The sequence below is a fragment of the Furipterus horrens genome, unplaced genomic scaffold, assembly GCF_987537825.1.
Source record: "Furipterus horrens unplaced genomic scaffold, mFurHor1.1.pri manual_scaffold_2, whole genome shotgun sequence".
NCBI lineage: Eukaryota > Metazoa > Chordata > Mammalia > Chiroptera > Furipteridae > Furipterus > Furipterus horrens.
In genome coordinates, this window is record NW_028327172.1 from 21,915,141 (window position 1) to 21,932,783 (window position 17,643).

The window sequence follows — 17,643 nt, forward strand, 5'->3', positions numbered from 1 at the left end:
ATTTACATACTATAAAATTCACCTGTTTTAAGCACACTGTTCAAAGATTTTTAGTAAGTTTATCAAGTTACGCAACCATCACCACGACCCAACTTTAAAACACTGTGTCACTCCAATAAGGCCCCTCGTGCCCGAGTTGTGCACCAAGTTCCCAAGATGGCATTCCCTGAGTACAAGCCATCGTGCCTGGCCACCTTGCTCTCCAACCTCAACCCAGCTGAATATAACGTATTTCCGGAAACCCAGAAGGTGCAAGTCAAGCTGTTGGCCATAGGACTCTGGCTTAAAAGGGAGTATCTGCTTCAGTACAACAACTCCAGCTGTCGAGGGCCCATCAAAGATCCTGCTTTGATTCGTTGGACCTCTGCAAGATTAGCAACCATCTATTCCAATTTCAGACCCACTCCCAACCTCACTCTTAGGAGCTCTTATTGGAGTTGGGCCCCTCTTCTTCTGTATTAATTTTAAAAACTGACAGGAAAGAAAAGCTTATCCAGGAAGAAAAACTGGATGGAACATTTAACATCTCATTAACTCTGGCAATGATGACTATATATCATTTTTAAAAAGACCCCTTGTGCCCATTAGTAGTCACTGCCCAGTGCTACCCCCAACCCCAAGAAATTATTACTTTACTTTTTGTCTCTATAGATTTCCCTTTTCTGGATGTTCCATGTAAATGGAATTGTACAGGGTATGGACTATGCATCTGGATTCTTTTACTAGGCAAAATACTTTCAAGCATCTCACTCGTAAATATATCAGTGCTTTGATCCTTTTTATGACTGAATAATATCCCATTAATGGATATATCACATTTTATTCATCTTTCTTGTGTTGGTGGACATTCGAGTTATTTATAGTTTTTAACTATTATCAAATAACTTTCAAAAACACAAATTATATGGGTTTAGGGTGAGATATTTTTAAAATAATTTGGTAAAGGAAAGATTTACCAGATATTCTTAAATAAATCACACACCTTATTCTTAGTGATTTATTTCCATAAGTACCTCAATGGAAAGAATAACTTTCAACAAATTTGACAGACGGCATTAGTCCAATTAATAGCATGTAACAGTGCCATATGATAAAAAGAATATTGGAAAATTCAGAGCTATTAATTTTCAGTTTCCTGATACCATCAAGTTTCCTAAGGTATGTATGATAAAATAGCTTAAAATAACAATTTAGCATGTATATAGGTTAAAGGACTCTATTTCCTAAAAATGTCCTATTCCCATGTGATATATAAAACAACTACTTAATGATGTACCAAACTATATCATAACACCTCATTAAAACTAGTAATTATATCATGAGAGCAAAACAAGTAATTCTTCATGATTGATGTGAAAATGTACTCTCTTTGCAGAACACATAAGAGGTATCTGTGAAGTCATATTTAGAAGCCTGCTGTGGGAGACACTAGAGCTTGCCAACTTAGCAGCCATTCCTCCTCCTTTCTTAAGAGAATACCCACGTTTTCTACAGCACTTTCACAGTTATAATGGGCAATGTTTTTCCTTTCTTATGACAATACATTTTAAAAGGCGCACCTTACAATCAATAGTTAGATTCAGTATGATTATTTGCCAGGTGCTAGGGATACAGAGAATAATGCACAGTCCTTGTCTATGTAGAGCTTACAACGCAGTAAGGAACACAAGGAAACCAACAATTACGGTACAATGTGGTAGTTACAAGAAATGAATGCAACACTGCGATGAAAACAGTACGAGGCAGCTAAGTCCTATGGAAAATGGACAAGCTAACATGGAGGACTCCCATGGGAGATTTCCACACTTTTTGTTTACATTTTGAAGGATTAGTGGTCCTTCGATCCCCTTCCAAACTCTAGTAATTCTTGGTAGAGGAATATTTTTAGCAACAATATACTAAGGAGAGGTGTATTTGAATATGGTAACATCAAGTGAAGAATACATTTTCAGAACTGGGAAATGACAGTATTCTACTAAACAAGTAACTCAGTAAACACTTTACCTGTCTTCTGGTAATTCAACAGGTTTAATCCGGAAGTCTCCATTTACTACAATTTCATGGGCCAGAACCATGTTAGTGACTCCTTTTGCAGTCTCTAGAAGTTCTTCTACTGTCACAAAATGAGGAGGACTGGCTGTAACAGAAACCCAGTGTAAGAGAGTTGCTTCTCTAGATTAGAATTTCTATTACGTAAGAAGAAAGTGGTCCAAAACCACTTATGCCTCTATTTATGAAAATGAAAATGTTCTGACAATTTCAAGCAATAAACCTATATTATTTTTTTTTCTTTTAACCTAGAGTCCTAAAAGCAGAAATCACTTACAATACTCAAATCACATTTTTGCCCTGACTGGTGTAGTTCAATTGGTTGGGAGTTGTCCCTCAAAGCGAAAGGTCACAGTTCCATTCCCAGTCAGGACACATGCCTGGGTTGTGGGTCTGGTCCCCAATCAGGGCACACATGAGAAGCAACTGATTGGTGTTTCTCTCACACATCAATGTTTCTCTCCCTCTCTTTTTTCCTCCTTTCCCTTCTTTCTAAGAATAAATAAATAAAATCTTTTTTTTAAAGTGTTGTTTTTCTAAGACTGACCAATGGAGAATGATTACAGTAAACTGAGACTTAGAAAAAGTTTTACAGACTATCAATTCCCCAATAAGCTGAGGGCTTATTTTCTAATCCCGTTGCCTGCTATCCATCCTAAATGACAAAAGGGAAATATCAGATTTAAGATTTCCTGTTTTTAACTTCGGGCCAAGATGGAGGCATAGAGACATGCTGCATCTCCCTCCACAACTACGAAGGAATACAACTATATCAAAACTAGAGAGAACCAGAAGTTCCAGAAAATCGAGCTGCATGGAAGTCCAACAAACAAAGATATAAAGAAGAAATATCCAGACAGGTAGGAGGGGCGGAGAGGACGCAGTGTGGTGGTGGCAGCAGCTGTGGCAGTGGCAGGCCAGTGGAAAGAGCAGTCACACATTTTAAAAAGTTGAGAGGGACACCTGGGGAGCACTCCCAGCACCAGATCAGACCGCGCAGCTCACTGTTCCAGCGCTGGGGAAAATAAAGCCCATTGCTCTGACTGAGCAAACCAGTGGGGGTTAGGGTGGAGGAAGAAACTGTCGGTCTCTCAGCAGAGCATGCTTGTTTAAAAGGGCCCCCACATTGTCCCTTTTCCAGTCCCATACGGAACTGGGAGAAGTGCCTGGAAAAGGGACAAGTGCTGAGCAAGTGGCATTGTACCCTCTCAGTCCCTCCACATACAGTGCCACAATGTGGTGAAACAGGTAGCCTGTACTGACGAATACCTAACACTCCGCCCCCTACAATGTAACAGGTTCAACAGCTCTACCTAAGATGCAGAACAAACACAGGAGCCTGTCAAGATGAGGAGACAGAGAAATATGGCCCAGAAGAGGGAATGGACCAAGGTTCCAGTGGGAGAACTAAGCGACAAGGAGATAGCCAACCTAACAGACGTAGAGTTCAAAACACTGGTGATAAAGAAGCTCACAGGCTTGGCAGATATGCATAAGTACAGCAAATACATAAGGGAAGAAGTGAAGGCTATGCGAAATGAAACATAGGAAAATCCACATAAAACCAATGGTGAAGGGAAGGATATCGGGGTTCAAATCAACAATTTGGAACATAAGGAAGAAGAAAAAAAAACAGTCAACCAGTACAGAATGAGGAAATAAGAATTGAAAAAAATGAGGATAGGCTTAGGAACCTCTGACACAACTTTAAATGTGCCAACATCTGAATCATAGGGGTGCCAGAAGAAGAGGAAGAGCAAGAAATTGAAAGCTTATGTGAAAAGATAATGAAGAAAAACTTCCCAAATTTGGTAAAGGAAATAGGCATACAATTCCATGAAGCACAGAGTCCCAAACAAGTTAGATCCAAAGAGGACCTCACCAAGACACATCGTAATTAAAATGCCAAAGGTTAAAAATAAAGAGAGAATCTTAAAAGCAGCAAGAGAAAAGCAGAGAGTTACCTACAAAGAGGTGCTTATAAAACTATCAGCTGATTTCTCAAAAGAAACTTTGCAGGCAAGAAGGGACTGGCAAGAAGTATTCAAGGTGATGAAAAGCAAGGACTTAAAACCAAGATTACTCTACCCAGCAAAGCTATCATTTGGAATGGAAGGGCAGATAAAGTGCTTCCCAGACAAGGTAAAGCTAAAAGAATTCATCATCACCGTGCCATTATTATATGAAATGTTAAAGGGACTTATTTCAAAAAAAGATCAAAACTATAAACATTAAAATGACAACAAACTCACAACTGAATCTAAAAAATAAAAACAAAATCCAACTAAGCAAACCAGAATAGGAACAGAATCATAGGTATGGGGATCATTTGGAGGATTATCAGCTGGAAGGAGAAAGGGGGAGAAATGGGGAAATGGTGCAGGGATTAAGAAGCATAATCGGTTGGTACAAAATAGATAGGGGGAAGTTAAGAATAATATAGGAAAGGGTGAAGCCAAAGAACTTATATGCAGGACCCATGGACATGAACTAAGGAGGGTGGGATTGCTGAAGGGGAGGCGATACTGGGCAGAGGGGAGCAAAGAGAAAAGAAATTGGGACAACTGTAACAACATAATCAATAAAATATACTTAAAAAAAACAGATTTCCTGTTTTGCTCCCATGAGCAGCTTACATTTTGCTCCACCACTAACACTGTGCTATGAATGAATATCCCCAAATGAAAACAGCAGGGAGTACTCTAGGATGCCAGGGACTATTTATACAACACTAAAACCACTACCCCTTATGGATACCAAGAGGGAATGTGAGTTCTAAAGCTGACCCATGAGGAATCAGAGGGTGTGTGCCACAAGAACTTTGTAAAACGCAGCCTCACTATATCAAACCTTGAGCCATTTCTGAATTCTCCCTTTCCACTGCCTTGATATTCAATCCTGTAGATTTCACTTCTGTATCAACTGCTGCAATAGCCTCACAACTGGTCTCCATACCTCTCTCTCCTTTGATAAAGCTTGAGATTTATCTTCCAGAAAGAAAGTTCTCATACAAATCTCCCCACATATTCTAAGCCAAGGAACACTGGATAATTCCTATTTTTTAAAAGTCTATGATAAATATGTGCTTTTTTTTTTTTTTGTATATCAATAAAGCTGTTTTAAAAATAAAGTCCATGATAGCTAAAGAGCTTGTAACAGAATTGGGGGAGGGATGCTTGTGAAAACAGATTGCTGAGCCCCCCTCTCAGTGGTTCTGATTTAGCAAGTCTGGGGTGGGGCCAGAGAATCTGCATTTCTCACAAGTCTCTAGCTGACATTGATGGTCACACAAATCATACTTTGAAAAGCACTGGCCTAGAAGATGACGATATTAATTTTATGTCACATGATAAGATCTGGGCTTAAAATGAGATAAATAATGTCACTGGTTTGCACAGCATTTAACAGTTACAAAAATCTTAGTTTAGTAGTAATTTTTCCTTCTCTTTTATTTTTTTCTTTTGCTCATCAAAAAAGGGAACTAAATCTAAGAGCTGGTCATATGCCATCTCGTGGAAATTTTTATTTGGTCACATAAGGGGAAGTTAAAAAAATGCAACAGAATTCTAAGCTTTTCCAGAAAATATTAATAAAAATAATAAAAATGTTTCATGAATATTGGAAAAATAATACATATCCAAAATCAAAGCCCAGTTAGAAATTTAAGAAGTCAATTTCTGCCAAATTGATCTATTGATTAAATGCAATTCCAGTCAAAAATCCTGGCAAGATTTTTTTGTTTAAAACTGCCAAATTGATTCTAAAATGTCTATAAAAATGAACCAGGCCTACAAAAAAAATGAAGTTGGAGGACTCACAGTAACTGATGTCAATACCATTATAAAGCTACAATAATCAAGAATGGGTTCTTGGTATAAGGATAAATATGTAGATCAGTTGAAGAGAGCAGAAGATCCAGAAACAGACTGACACACACATATATACATAAGTACACATGTGGTTAATAAGGCAAAATTAGTTTTTCTAATCAAATGGTGCTGGAACAATTAGAAAGCAATATGTAAGAAAAGACTCTCAACTTATCTCACATGATAAATAAAAACTAACTCAAAATGGATCAAAGACCAAAATATAAGAGCTAAAACTATAAAACTTCTAGGAGAAAACACAGGCAAAATTCTGTAGGTAGGACACAAAAAGCTCACAATATAAGAGGAAAAACTGATGAACTGAACTTTATAAAAATTCAAAGCTTTTGTTCTGTTATTCTATTAAGAAAATGAAATGGCATGTCAGATAGGAAAAAATATTTGCAAAAGATCTGCTAAAGGACTTATATTGAGAATATAAAAGAACTCTTACAACTCAATAACATAGTAAAAGACAATCAAGAAGTGGTCAAAAGATCCGAACAGACATTTCTCCAGAGCAGATACACAAATGCCCAGTAGGCTCATGAAATGATGCTCAGCAATGTGAAGTAACAGGAAATGGATATGCTGGTCTCTGCCCACTGGTTCCTGGCACAAGACTTCTAAAGCCCTTATGATTTCTTAAATGATAAGAACACTAGGAGCATCTCTTGTTCTAATGAGGTGACTCCAAGTGGGCTCCTGGATAGCCCCTGAATGAGGGCCAGTCATCTGAAAGACCAAGCCATAACTGGAAGTTTGGAGTTTCAGCCCCATCCCTCATCCTCCCGGGAGGGGAGAAGGGCCAGAAATGGAGTTAATAATTGATCACGGGGTCCATAAAATGCCAACAATATGGGGTTCAGAGCTTCTGGGTTGGCCAACACATTCACATTGGGAGGGTGATACACCCCAGCTCCACAGGGACAGAAGTTCTGAGCTTGGGATCCTACCAGACCTTGCCCTATTTATCTCTTCATCATGTTGCTCATCTTTATCCTTCATCATATCCTTTAATAAACGGATTAACATAAGTACTTCCCTGAGCTCTGTGAGATGTTTAAACAAGCAAATTAACTGAATCCAAGGAGTGACTGCTGGAACTCCCAATCTACAGTTGGTTGGTCAGGAGTACAGGTGATAACCTGGGCTTGCGACTGGCATCTGAAGAGGGGGCACAGTCTGGTGGGACTGAGGCCTTAACATAAGAGATCTGATGCTGTCTCCAGGTAAACAGTGGAGAACTTAATTGCAGTGTAGGATACCCAGCTCATATCACAGAGAATTGGTTGGTGGGGAAAAACAAACACCATACATTTAGTGATCAGAAGTTAAGTATTCTGTGTGAGTAGTAAAGGTGACACACAGAAGAAAAACACAAGAGGATAGACTCGGTTTGTCTCCACACAGGTAGACAATGATCGTTTTTTTTCTTTTATAATCAGGAAATGCAAATTAAAACCACACTGAGATATTACTACACAGCATAAGCAGTGGGAATGCAAATGGTACAGTCACTTGGAAAACAGTCCCTTGGTTTCTTAAAAAGTAAACCATACACTTAGCACAAGACTCAGCAACACCACTCCTAGGTCTTAACCCAAGAAAACTGAAAATGTATGGTCATATGAAGACTGGTACTCAAATGTTAATAGCAGTCAAAATCTAGAACTATTTGACTGTCTATAAGCTGAAGAATTGATAAACAAACTATAGTATACCCATACAATGGATTACTATCCAGCAATAAAAAATGAACAAACTATTGATACCTGCTAAAACATGGTTGAACCTCAAAAGCATCATCCCAAATGAAAGAGTCAGATACAAAAGATTATATATAGTATGATTCTATTTATATGAAATTATAAAATGGGCAAAATCACAGTGACAGAAAGCAGATCAGTGGTTGATAAAGGATGGTGCAAGAGGGGGAAGATTCACTGCCAAGGAGTACACAAAAATTCTGGGAGGTGATGGAAATGCTCTGGCAGCACATGACTGTGATTTGATGGTAGTGAGTGATACAACTGTAAATGTACTGATCAAAACTCATCAAAATGCACACTTAAAATTGGTCAATTTTATTATATACAAATTGTACCTTGCCCTGGCTGGGTGGCTCAGTTGGTTGGAGTGTTTTCTGATATACCAAAAGGTGGCAGATTCAATCCCTGGTCAGGGCACACACCTAGGTTGCGAGTTTGATCCTGGCTGGGGTGTGTACAGGAGGCAAGCAATCAATGTTTCTCTCTCACATCAATTGATCTCTCTCTCTCTCTACCTCTCTTCCCTCACTCCCTCCCTCTCTAAAATCAATAAATATATCCTCTGGTAAGGATTAAAAATAATTATACCTCAATAAAGTTGATTAAAAATTTGAAGGCACTCAGTAGAGATTTACTATATATACAATAATTATTAAATTTCTTTAAGCTAGTATTTCTGTTAACATTTATCAGAAAATGGAATTTCCATTGTGGTATATCAATATCAAGCATCAGGAGTTATTAAACTCCAAGTTCTTAATCTCTTAAAAAGAAATTCAAAGATTGTCACCAGGGCTTCCAAGTTTTGTTCTAATCTTCATTTTGCAAAAACCTCCAAATGTCTTATCATCTTAAATTTACGAAAATAACAGAAACATACCAAGTTCTCTGGAGTCCACCAATGCTTGCTATAATAATACTATGTTAACTTTTGTTTTGGCCACCGACACACCATCCAGACTGAGAAATACGTGGACATCTTGGGGCCACAGGAGCTGGGGCCACAAGAGCCATAGCCACAGCCTCACTGGCAAACATGGGAAGCCCCTGGGAGGCCAAGGTCATGCTGGTGGCTGCATCATCACAGGATCAACTTGGACAAATATCACGTAGGTTACTTTGGGAGGCTTTACCACTTAAAGAGGAACCAGAGCTTCTGTCCCACTGTCAACCTTGATACACTGTGGACCTTGATCAGTGAGCAGACACGGGGAAATGCTGCCAAAAACAAGTCTGCAGCTGCTCCTATCACTGATGTGGTGCGATCGGGCTACTACAAAGTTCTGGGGAAGGGAAAGCTCCAAAGCAGCCTGTCATCATGAAGGCCAAATTCTTCAGCGAAGAGCTGAAGAGAAAATTAAGGGTGGCCTTGACTGGTGCAGCTCAGCTGGTTGGGTGTCCTGCAAAGTGACGGGTTGCTGTTTAGCTTCCTGGTCAGGGCACATGCATGGGTTGCAGGATCAATCCCCAGTTCCGGTGCCTACGAAGGCAACCAATCGATGTTTCTCTCTCACATCAGTGTTTCTTTCCCTCTTTGGACCTCCCTCCCCTTCTCTCTAAAAATAAATAAAAAATTTTTTTTGAGAAAATAAGAAAATTAAGCGTGTTGGGGGAGTCCTGTGTCCAGGTAACTTGAAGCCACATGAACGAAAGAAAGCTAATTAAATGCTCATACGTGCTCCCCCCACCAAAAAAGAATACTATGTCGATTAATAAATTACCTGGGAAGGACTTTGATAGTTTTAAAAGCAGCACACCTTAAAAACAAAAATGTATGTACTTCTTCCAAATATGAAGAATTACTGATCATCTACACTTCAAAGAGATAACATCAGCACTGACATTCTTAGACAATGATATTACCTCTTAGAACTTTCATTTTTGGACTTACTTCAAAAAGCTTACGTATTCTTAGTAAAAGACATGAGTTGGGGCAAATGCTGGGAATCTGTGTAGAAACTGCCACCCTTTCATCTAGGAGACCTGCTTCCTGCCAGGAATCTGAAGTGACTTTACCACAGATATTCAGCAATCTGAATCCCCTCAACGTGTGGGAACTCAGCCCCCAGGCAATGAACTTAGGGTGTGGTGAAGTCATTCCCATTCAACAGCCTCCCCCCCACCCCCTTTTTTAACCTGCACAAGCACAGTCCTGGCTGGAACCTGCCTCAGACTTTTCAAACACTCTTAATTAAAGATGCAATTTGTACTCCACCCTCCTACTTCTTTTTTCTTTAATCGTTTATTTTTTGTTATATTTTTTTCCATTACTATTTATCCCCCTTATACCCTTTTCCACCTCCATTTCTCAGAGTACGTCAGAGAAACTGAAATGTCATTGAGGCTGGAGGAAGATAGGAACATTCTGGACATTATCCTAAAATCTTAATTTCTCATGCAGTTGAAAATCCACAAGTTGAGAAACTTGCTATTCTTAAATGCTCATTATTGGCAATATTATCATATTGTTAGAACCTAGCTCAGGGCCACATGTACAAGCCTAATAAAAATGTCATCTGAAAAATATGATAATATTGCTTCTAACCAAGGTGAAATGTGCTTACAGTGAGGTCTTTGCACTCTTTGGGTACTAGGAGAGCCTGACTTTATTTTTTTCTGTAAAGCTTCATCAGAACCTTCCGCAGCATCTTCAAGGCCTTGCTCAGAATCATTTGATTTTGATTTTCCTCCTTCATTTATATTGGTTTTGTCACGGTTTTCAGACATTCTCAATTAAGTTTATTCAATTTCCTAAAAAAGGAAAAAAAAATGAACATAGGAAAGAAAAAAACTGAACCAAAATGTTCTAGCTCTGCCTGTAGCAAGCATTGTGACTAGGAAAATCATGTAATCTCTTTGGGTTTCATCTTTCTCATCTGTGAAATAAATAGGCTTGCTAAGATCTTATCCAACTATAATAGTCTACTTCAAGGATTAAACAGATACCTGTAAAATGACACTTGTTATTTATCAAATTTAGGGACCTGGATCTCAAATAGAGAGTAACAAGTTTGAATATTTTTATCTCCCTCCTGAGTACCATGTCATGAGAACACAGGGCTTTAAATTGTCAGAAGACAACACTATAAAGTGCCTGCTTCTGTCTTAATTCAAAGAGTGATTCAGTTCTGAAATTCTTTACTTTCATTCTTGAGTGCTGGTAGAAAAACTTTGGAAATAATGCTTTTAATCAGGCTTCCAAATGAATACACTGGGCTGAGGAGTTGGTTTCCTGATCTGATTATGTGAATAAGATACCTGGCAATGACAGATAGAAGGTAGAATTTCATGAAGCATTTAAGAAGAATGTGTGGGACAGTTTTATTAACTCCTTGCCAGTCAGCAGAAAAAGATGATGAGTAAAGCAGGAAGTTGGAAATAACCATAATATATGTGGTTGGGTGGGGTTTTAATTTTTTTAGTTGCTTATTAGAATAGAAATAACATGCCAGTTTGGGCCACTAAATAAAGAACCTAGAAGAGTAGCCTCTTATTTACTGTATAAGTTTTTGTCAAGCTGTTCCTGACCTCCCACCCCCACCCCAGTTCTAGAGTTCTCTATGCTCAAGGTGTTTCCAACTAAGGGAGAAGAAAAATGTAATGTTCCTCCATTTGTACTACTGAAAAAATTAGTATTTGTACTATTAGCACTTGAAGATCACAAAACGTTTTCATAAACTCTAATTAGACTTTATTACACACCTGGAAGATAATTCAGGGATCCAAAAAAAATGCCGACTGCTTTCAGAAGATTTGGCAGACTTCTTTTCTGCACGTTAGAGAAGAATCACTTGATGTAATTATCTGAAATTTTAGATACCTCCATTAAATAGAATGAAGTTACCGGAATATACATTGTCAGACCTTATCAATATGAAGATTGCTGTAAAGCAGTTCCCTTTTAATTTCCAACATCTCACTCCAGATACCCATCTCCTCTCTGTCCTAAATTCTATTTGACTCTGGAAATGCTCCAAAATCCAAGAGTATTACCAGCACATCCTATGAGAAAGGACAAACAAAAACACTTCTAATTTTATCCTCTTCACATGCTGGGAATGAGCTCAGAAAAAATGAAGTAATTCATTCTGTGCAGTAAGGAGGAAAGGCAGGGTTTCCAGGTCTCCACTATTCAGCTAAGTAAACTAACCCATACTTTTAAGATGCCACCCTTTTAATATCGGCTCAAGTCCAAGCTCCTCCCAGGATACTTCCCCAACCTCACCAGTATTTGCTCCTTTCTCTGAACTCCTGTAGAACTGGTTACTAGGCATCTGGCATTCATCATAGCCTTAAATCCAATTTAAAAATATGCTTATTAAAGAGTAATAGAAAAATGAAAAAGGCGTGGTCTAGAGTGAGAGACACCCTTACAGGGACACACAGGGAAACTGAAGCCTTTATGCATTATGAAAACACTAAGAAAATACAGCAGAGTGGGAAATTAATTATGCCTGGAAAGAGGTTGGAATAACCTTCCCAGAAAAGGGGACATCTGAGCTGGACTTTCTGAAAAGAGTAGGATTTCATCCAGTTTAAAATAAAAAAAAAAAAAATGTCTGGAGGGGGAGAAGCGGTAAAGGCGGGGGTGGGGGTGCATTTCACTCAGAGAGCACAAGCAGAGACACGAAAACGCAGAGAATAAGTGGCTGGTGCTGAAGATAAAAAGATGGGTTGGGGCCAGATTGTAAAATGGCTAGTTTTCTTTTTATTTTTTTATTAAAGACTCTTATCTAGATTTTTAACTTCTTAAGGGCCAAGACCAACCCTATTCTCCACATAGGCTCCACACATAGAAGTATGTCCCCCAAACAGACACCCACTAAGGATGTGGGTAGCTGTGTCATCTCGGAGATGTCGGTGCGTTTGGGTGGGATGGGCGTTAGTCTCCGGCATGCATGGGTTCCAACTCCGGCACTTTCCTGGCCGTGAAACTTCAGTTTCCTCGCCTCTAAGATGCAGCTAACCGGTGCCTCTTCGGTTTGGGGGAAGTTGAAAAGACAGAACGTGCATCACAACAGATGGCGTACGACTGGCTTCCCATGAATGGTCATGCTAGCTGCAGGGCTAGAGGATGCATTTAGTTACTTACAGAGTGCTCATTCATTCAACCATCATCAGCTCCTGCTACGCCTAAAAAGGGGACCGAGGGTCGGAGGATCCCCGCACCGGCCGTGAACACCGTCTATCTGAGCTTCACGCCGGGCCCAAGCTGGACACTAGAGGCTCCCCAGCAGAAAAGGCTTTTCAGCAAGATAAAGGGCTCTGTCCACCGACGCCGGGATCACTTCCGCTGGCACTCAGTGCCGCGCTAACTCCCAGCGCCCAGATTCCGTTGTCAACAACTGTTTGAGCCGGCGAGGGAGTGGCCCGGCCGGGAGCCAGCGACGGAAGCGGGGCGCGCCAGGAGGACGGCCTCGAGGGGGTGGGACAAAGGCCTCGCTAAGCCCGCCCGCTGAACCTGCCTCTTCCTCGCCTCCACCCGACATCGCCGGGACGGGACGCGACGGGAGCAGAAGGCCAAGAGCTGCCTGTGATTCCGACCACGTGCTTCCCAGCCTCCGTACCCGCTGCCCTCACCTGCCGCGGAGGCGGTGTTCTCCCGGCTGCCTTGGGGGCGGGGAAAGGGGCGGGGCCGGCGCCGCGACTGAGGCGGGGAGCGATGCGTGGAGGGTCGGGCGGTTCACCCTTTGCCTCTCAGAGGTCGGAGCTGTCGCCGTGCTGCGGGCCGTGCTCCCGGCTGGGCTCCCGTGGATAGCGGCCGGCGCAGTCGCTCCTCAGCGACGGGAAGGGAGAGGCACTTGTTAACCGAGAGGCGCAAGCCCCAAGTACGGGAACGCCATGATTCCATACGGAAAGGCGGGAGGCGCCATGTTTCCGTACAGAGAGGCGGACGGGGAACGGGGTGGAGGGATGCCCAGTGCGCGCTGGCTCGGGGCTGGGAGGCGCTCTCTCCGCGCCGGGCGGTGCCATGTAACGGGGCGGAAGGGCGGGGGGCGTGGCTCCCAGTCGGGAGGTGCCAAGTGCCGGTAGTTGTTACAAAAGGACGTGAGGTAGAGGTGGTGTGGCGTCAGGGAAGTGAAGGGAAAGGGCGGGCGTCTTCGCGGGAACCGCATTCAAAGCCTTCCCACTCAGGTTTTCAAATTTAAATATTACTTCGTGTATTGTAGTTGTGCATAGTTTATATTATGCTCCCCTCGTTTTGGCTATTAAAAAAATAATTGTGGCCACCACCTGTCTAGCCAGAACTTGAGGCAGGATAGTAAGAAGCTAGGAAAATTCCTTGGCAAGTGGCATAGGGAAACAGCTGAACAAACTGTCCACGCAATTTATAGCCAGATACAGAAGGTCACTTCCCTGGAGGCAACATCTAGGCCTCAGCTGTATTTCAGCTCCAAGCCCAGAAAAGCAGCAAAACCAGGTGGGCAATAACCAGGACCAGTTGCAACGACTAATATAACACATTGCCCTGGCAGTGACCAGTTAGTGGAGACCACAACCCTGAAGGAGCACACTTGGAAACTGATGAATATTCTGCTGAACCCTCCTCTAAGACCTCTCCTAAGGATTACCCCCTGAGAGAGAGAGAAACTCAAGACTAAGGATCCAGCCCACGCCATTCTCTTCCCCTTCTTCTTCCCCAACAGGCACGCTTCTAAACTCCGCGGGTCCCCACAATGCCTGCAACTAGAGAAGGAGCAGGCGTTGGCAGCTGATCCCAGGCTAATCCCCTGAACGGGTCCCCAAGGCCCCCTTTTCTCTGACTTCCCAGTGAGCTAAGGCAGACCAGCCCAGGCTCTCCTGTTGCTTCCTCTATGCTAAGCCTTTCCTTCTTTCATTATCCCCATCTTTAATAAATGTACCCTCATAGACACCTGGGTTCGTGATGTGAAATCTTTCCTACACGAAGTCAAGAACCCACAGACTACCAGCTGGCTCTAGGCAGACGCAGTTGGAGCCAGGCTCCTGTCCGGGAACAGCTTGAATGACACACACTAGGTTTGGTTTGGGGGTCATCTTTTAAACTTAAGTGGCTGCTACACTCTGCCGATAGGAAGAGCAAGATTTTAGCCCTGGAAAGACTGAAGGCAAGGGGGCACGTGGTTCCCACGAGGGTTCAGCTCAGTTTAGGCAGTTCAAAAACACAGGATGCCCTTGGAGGATATATTCCTTCTGAATTCTTGAAAATATCATGTTAGAACAAGCTCGTTCTGGAGCTTCATCTTCCTCCATCCCAGGCAGTGGGGGTTGAAATTATCTCAGGGTTATTCCAAGAAAGCCATGCTTTTCCCACTCTAGCAGTAAGATAGCAAACATGAGTAGAAATAGTTTTTTGTGCCTAAACTTAAAGAGTAGAGGGTATGTAATTCTTCAGTGTTCATTTGTAGAAATAGTTTAAGGCTGAGCATAAACCGTGTATGCCTGAAACAAAATGGTGGTAATGATCATCTGCCACCTGTAGCTTATAAACTTATATTTCGAACAAAACAAGATGGAGTGAAATTGGTGCTTTCAAACACTGCCTCTCAGTAGATCACATGTGGGCAGTTACCGCTAACACACTGAAGGCTGAGAATGCAATACAACACCCTCAAGCCATTTACTAACTAGCATGTTATTTTTTCCCTAAATCCACACACACTCGTCCTCAGATGAGTACTCACTAGGAGGAAAAAACCCTTAACGATACTCAACTAACTGGAACTAAGATTCACAAAGAAAACATTCTGTTCTCACTTCTGAGTCCAGGTTGTTGTACCATGAGAGTCTAGATTAGTGGTTCTCAACCCTGACTACACCTTAGAATCTGCTGGGGGCAGTCTGAAACTATCATCTGAACTTGGGCTTCCCAGGTGATTCTAAGATGTAGCCAGACTAGAATCACCTTCCTAGCAAGATCTGCCTTCTACCTCCAGGCCCCTAGTGAGTGTGCCCTACCTCCCTTGGATTAATATAAACAATTTTCACATGTGGAGAGGACATTGCGACAATACAAAACCACTGATTGGACTTGGAATCCCTTGTAACCTTTTGATATATTCTGAATTGTTTCCTTTAAATATTAAAACATTGACACGTTTCAGTTCTGGCTACAAAGACTAGATTTGGGAGAAAGCTGGCAGCTGCCCTAGCTATCAGTACTACTCTGGCATCTCAAGTCATACAAGACCTCTCTCATCACGGCTCTGCTTCTTGCTGTAGTCTACTTCACTCCTCTCTACACTGCAGACTGGTGTCTTTATTTTCTTAGTTGTTGTTCCTTCATAGTTTATAGATTTTTCTATACAGAATATGGTCAGGATAATTTTGTGCAACGTCAGTCTCATTTGTGCACAGGTAGGCTGCCTCAACTGGGTTGGTGCTGAGGCTCACAGACACCTACAAATCGGGTGTATAATGGTCCCCAAGAAGGCATCATGAGTGAGTGAATGAGGGCACACAGCAAACGACTGACAATTCTAGTGATACAGGAGGGTTGCCCAAGGCATTCAGGGTACCACTGACAGGGCTAGCAGCAAACATGACCAATACTTCTGAAAACTATCCTATTTTTGATTATGAAGTTTGAGGTCAGCTGTGGTTTTACTAGGTTTTCTGTGAAATTATCATCATTAGAATGCTGTTTCTTCTAGGACCATGAATATAATGAGGCATTTAGTTCTTCATTGTCCTGAAAGAGAGGTGTTAGTTTTGGTTGCCAAATAATCATGCTTTTTGATTATGTGCAGAATAAAGATTGCAAATCAGGTAGGCCACACATAGTTGCTCTGCCAACTATGGTGTCATCACTTTCACTAGTTTGTTTCTGCAAATTTCCTCACACTTAAATCATGAACTATCGTCTCTTTCACTTCCTTGTAAAGAGAGCTGCCTTCCCTTCTTGCCTGTGCAAACAAAAAGCTGACATGAAGTTATACATTTCTCCCATGTAAAGACTGTCTATCAGTTATAACTTAGAAAATAAGATTTATGGACATACTAGCATATTGGTGCATTTTCATTTTCCCTTTCATTAAAAGTCTAAATTTAAATAGGTGAAATTCAGTCTCATTTGAATCTTTGTTTTATTGTAAGGTTGAACAATTTCAAATTGTATTATATTGCTTGAATTTACTAAATAGATCTTGACAGTCCGGTAGTTCCAAAGTAATCATTAACATGTATAAAAAGATGTTAAAGACTTTAGCTCTAATGACCAAGAAATATACAAGTAGATATGAACAACTGACCAGGTTGAGAGGGAGGGACATGTGAGACAAATAAGAGGAAGAGAAATAAAGAGAAGAACTTATAGATTAAAAAACTTAAAAAGCACATTAACTAATTGCAAATTTTGGATGTTAGTTGGATCCCTATTTCAATAAACTGTCAAAATCCTTTAATATCAGAAAATTTGAACACTGGATATTTGATGATATTAAGGAATTGTGGGTCTGTGTGTTTGTGTGATACAGTGGTTATCTTTTTTTCTCCAATTTCTTTTTAATATGTTTTATTGATTATGCTCTTATAGTTGTCCCAATTTCTTTTCCCTTTGTTCCCCTCTACCCAGTGACCCCCCTCCCTCCAGTTGTCCCCCCCACTTAGTCCATGCCCATTGGTTGTGCATATAGTTCTTCTCAACATCTTCCTATTTACTCCACTCCCTCCTACTATGCTTCTTAATTCCTGTACCATCTCCCTCCCTTTCCCCCCTACCCTGTCCCCGCTGACCTCCCCCCAAAATGTTCCCCATACCTATGATTCTTTTCCTACTCTCATTGCCTACTTAGTTTGCCTTTGTTTCAATTCCCTAGCTTCTGTTGTTGGTTGTTGTGATACAGTTTTCATTTTAATGTGCATAGTTTTGATCCTCTTTCTCCTAAACAAGTGTCTTTAACATTTCATATAACAGTGGTTTGGATCTGATGAACTCCTTCAGTTTTACTTTGTCCTGGAAGCACTTTCTCTGC

The 17,643-nt window shown here is 41.2% G+C and overlaps 1 protein-coding gene, 1 long non-coding RNA gene and 1 pseudogene across 5 annotated transcripts in view; 2 read left to right on the forward strand and 1 right to left on the reverse strand.

The window, feature by feature from the left end:
- Positions 1-13,400, reverse strand: part of TCP11L1 (t-complex 11 like 1) — a 58,442-nt gene extending 45,042 nt beyond the window's left edge. For 2 of the 4 annotated variants that reach the window (XM_090262878.1, XM_090262898.1), the window contains exons 1-4: positions 12,783-13,400; positions 11,393-11,494; positions 10,255-10,441; positions 2,005-2,137 (exon numbers count right to left, since the gene is read on the reverse strand). In XM_090262878.1, the coding sequence (XP_090119004.1) occupies positions 2,005-2,137; positions 10,255-10,417 (296 nt within the window). In that variant the 5' untranslated portion in view covers positions 10,418-10,441; positions 11,393-11,494; positions 12,783-13,400. The remainder of the gene's footprint in view (positions 1-2,004; positions 2,138-10,254; positions 10,442-11,392; positions 11,495-12,782) is intronic. The other 2 variants (XM_090262884.1, XM_090262892.1) reach the window with 2 other exon arrangements.
- On the forward strand, positions 157-566 carry LOC150017999 (NADH dehydrogenase [ubiquinone] 1 beta subcomplex subunit 4 pseudogene; annotated as a pseudogene).
- A 17-nt stretch (positions 13,401-13,417) lies between the features above and the next one.
- LOC150018000 (uncharacterized) lies at positions 13,418-14,564 on the forward strand. Its single transcript, XR_016508172.1, has 2 exons — positions 13,418-13,518; positions 14,338-14,564. It is a non-coding gene; the product is annotated as an uncharacterized LOC150018000 (long non-coding RNA).
- The last annotated feature ends 3,079 nt before the right edge of the window (positions 14,565-17,643 follow it).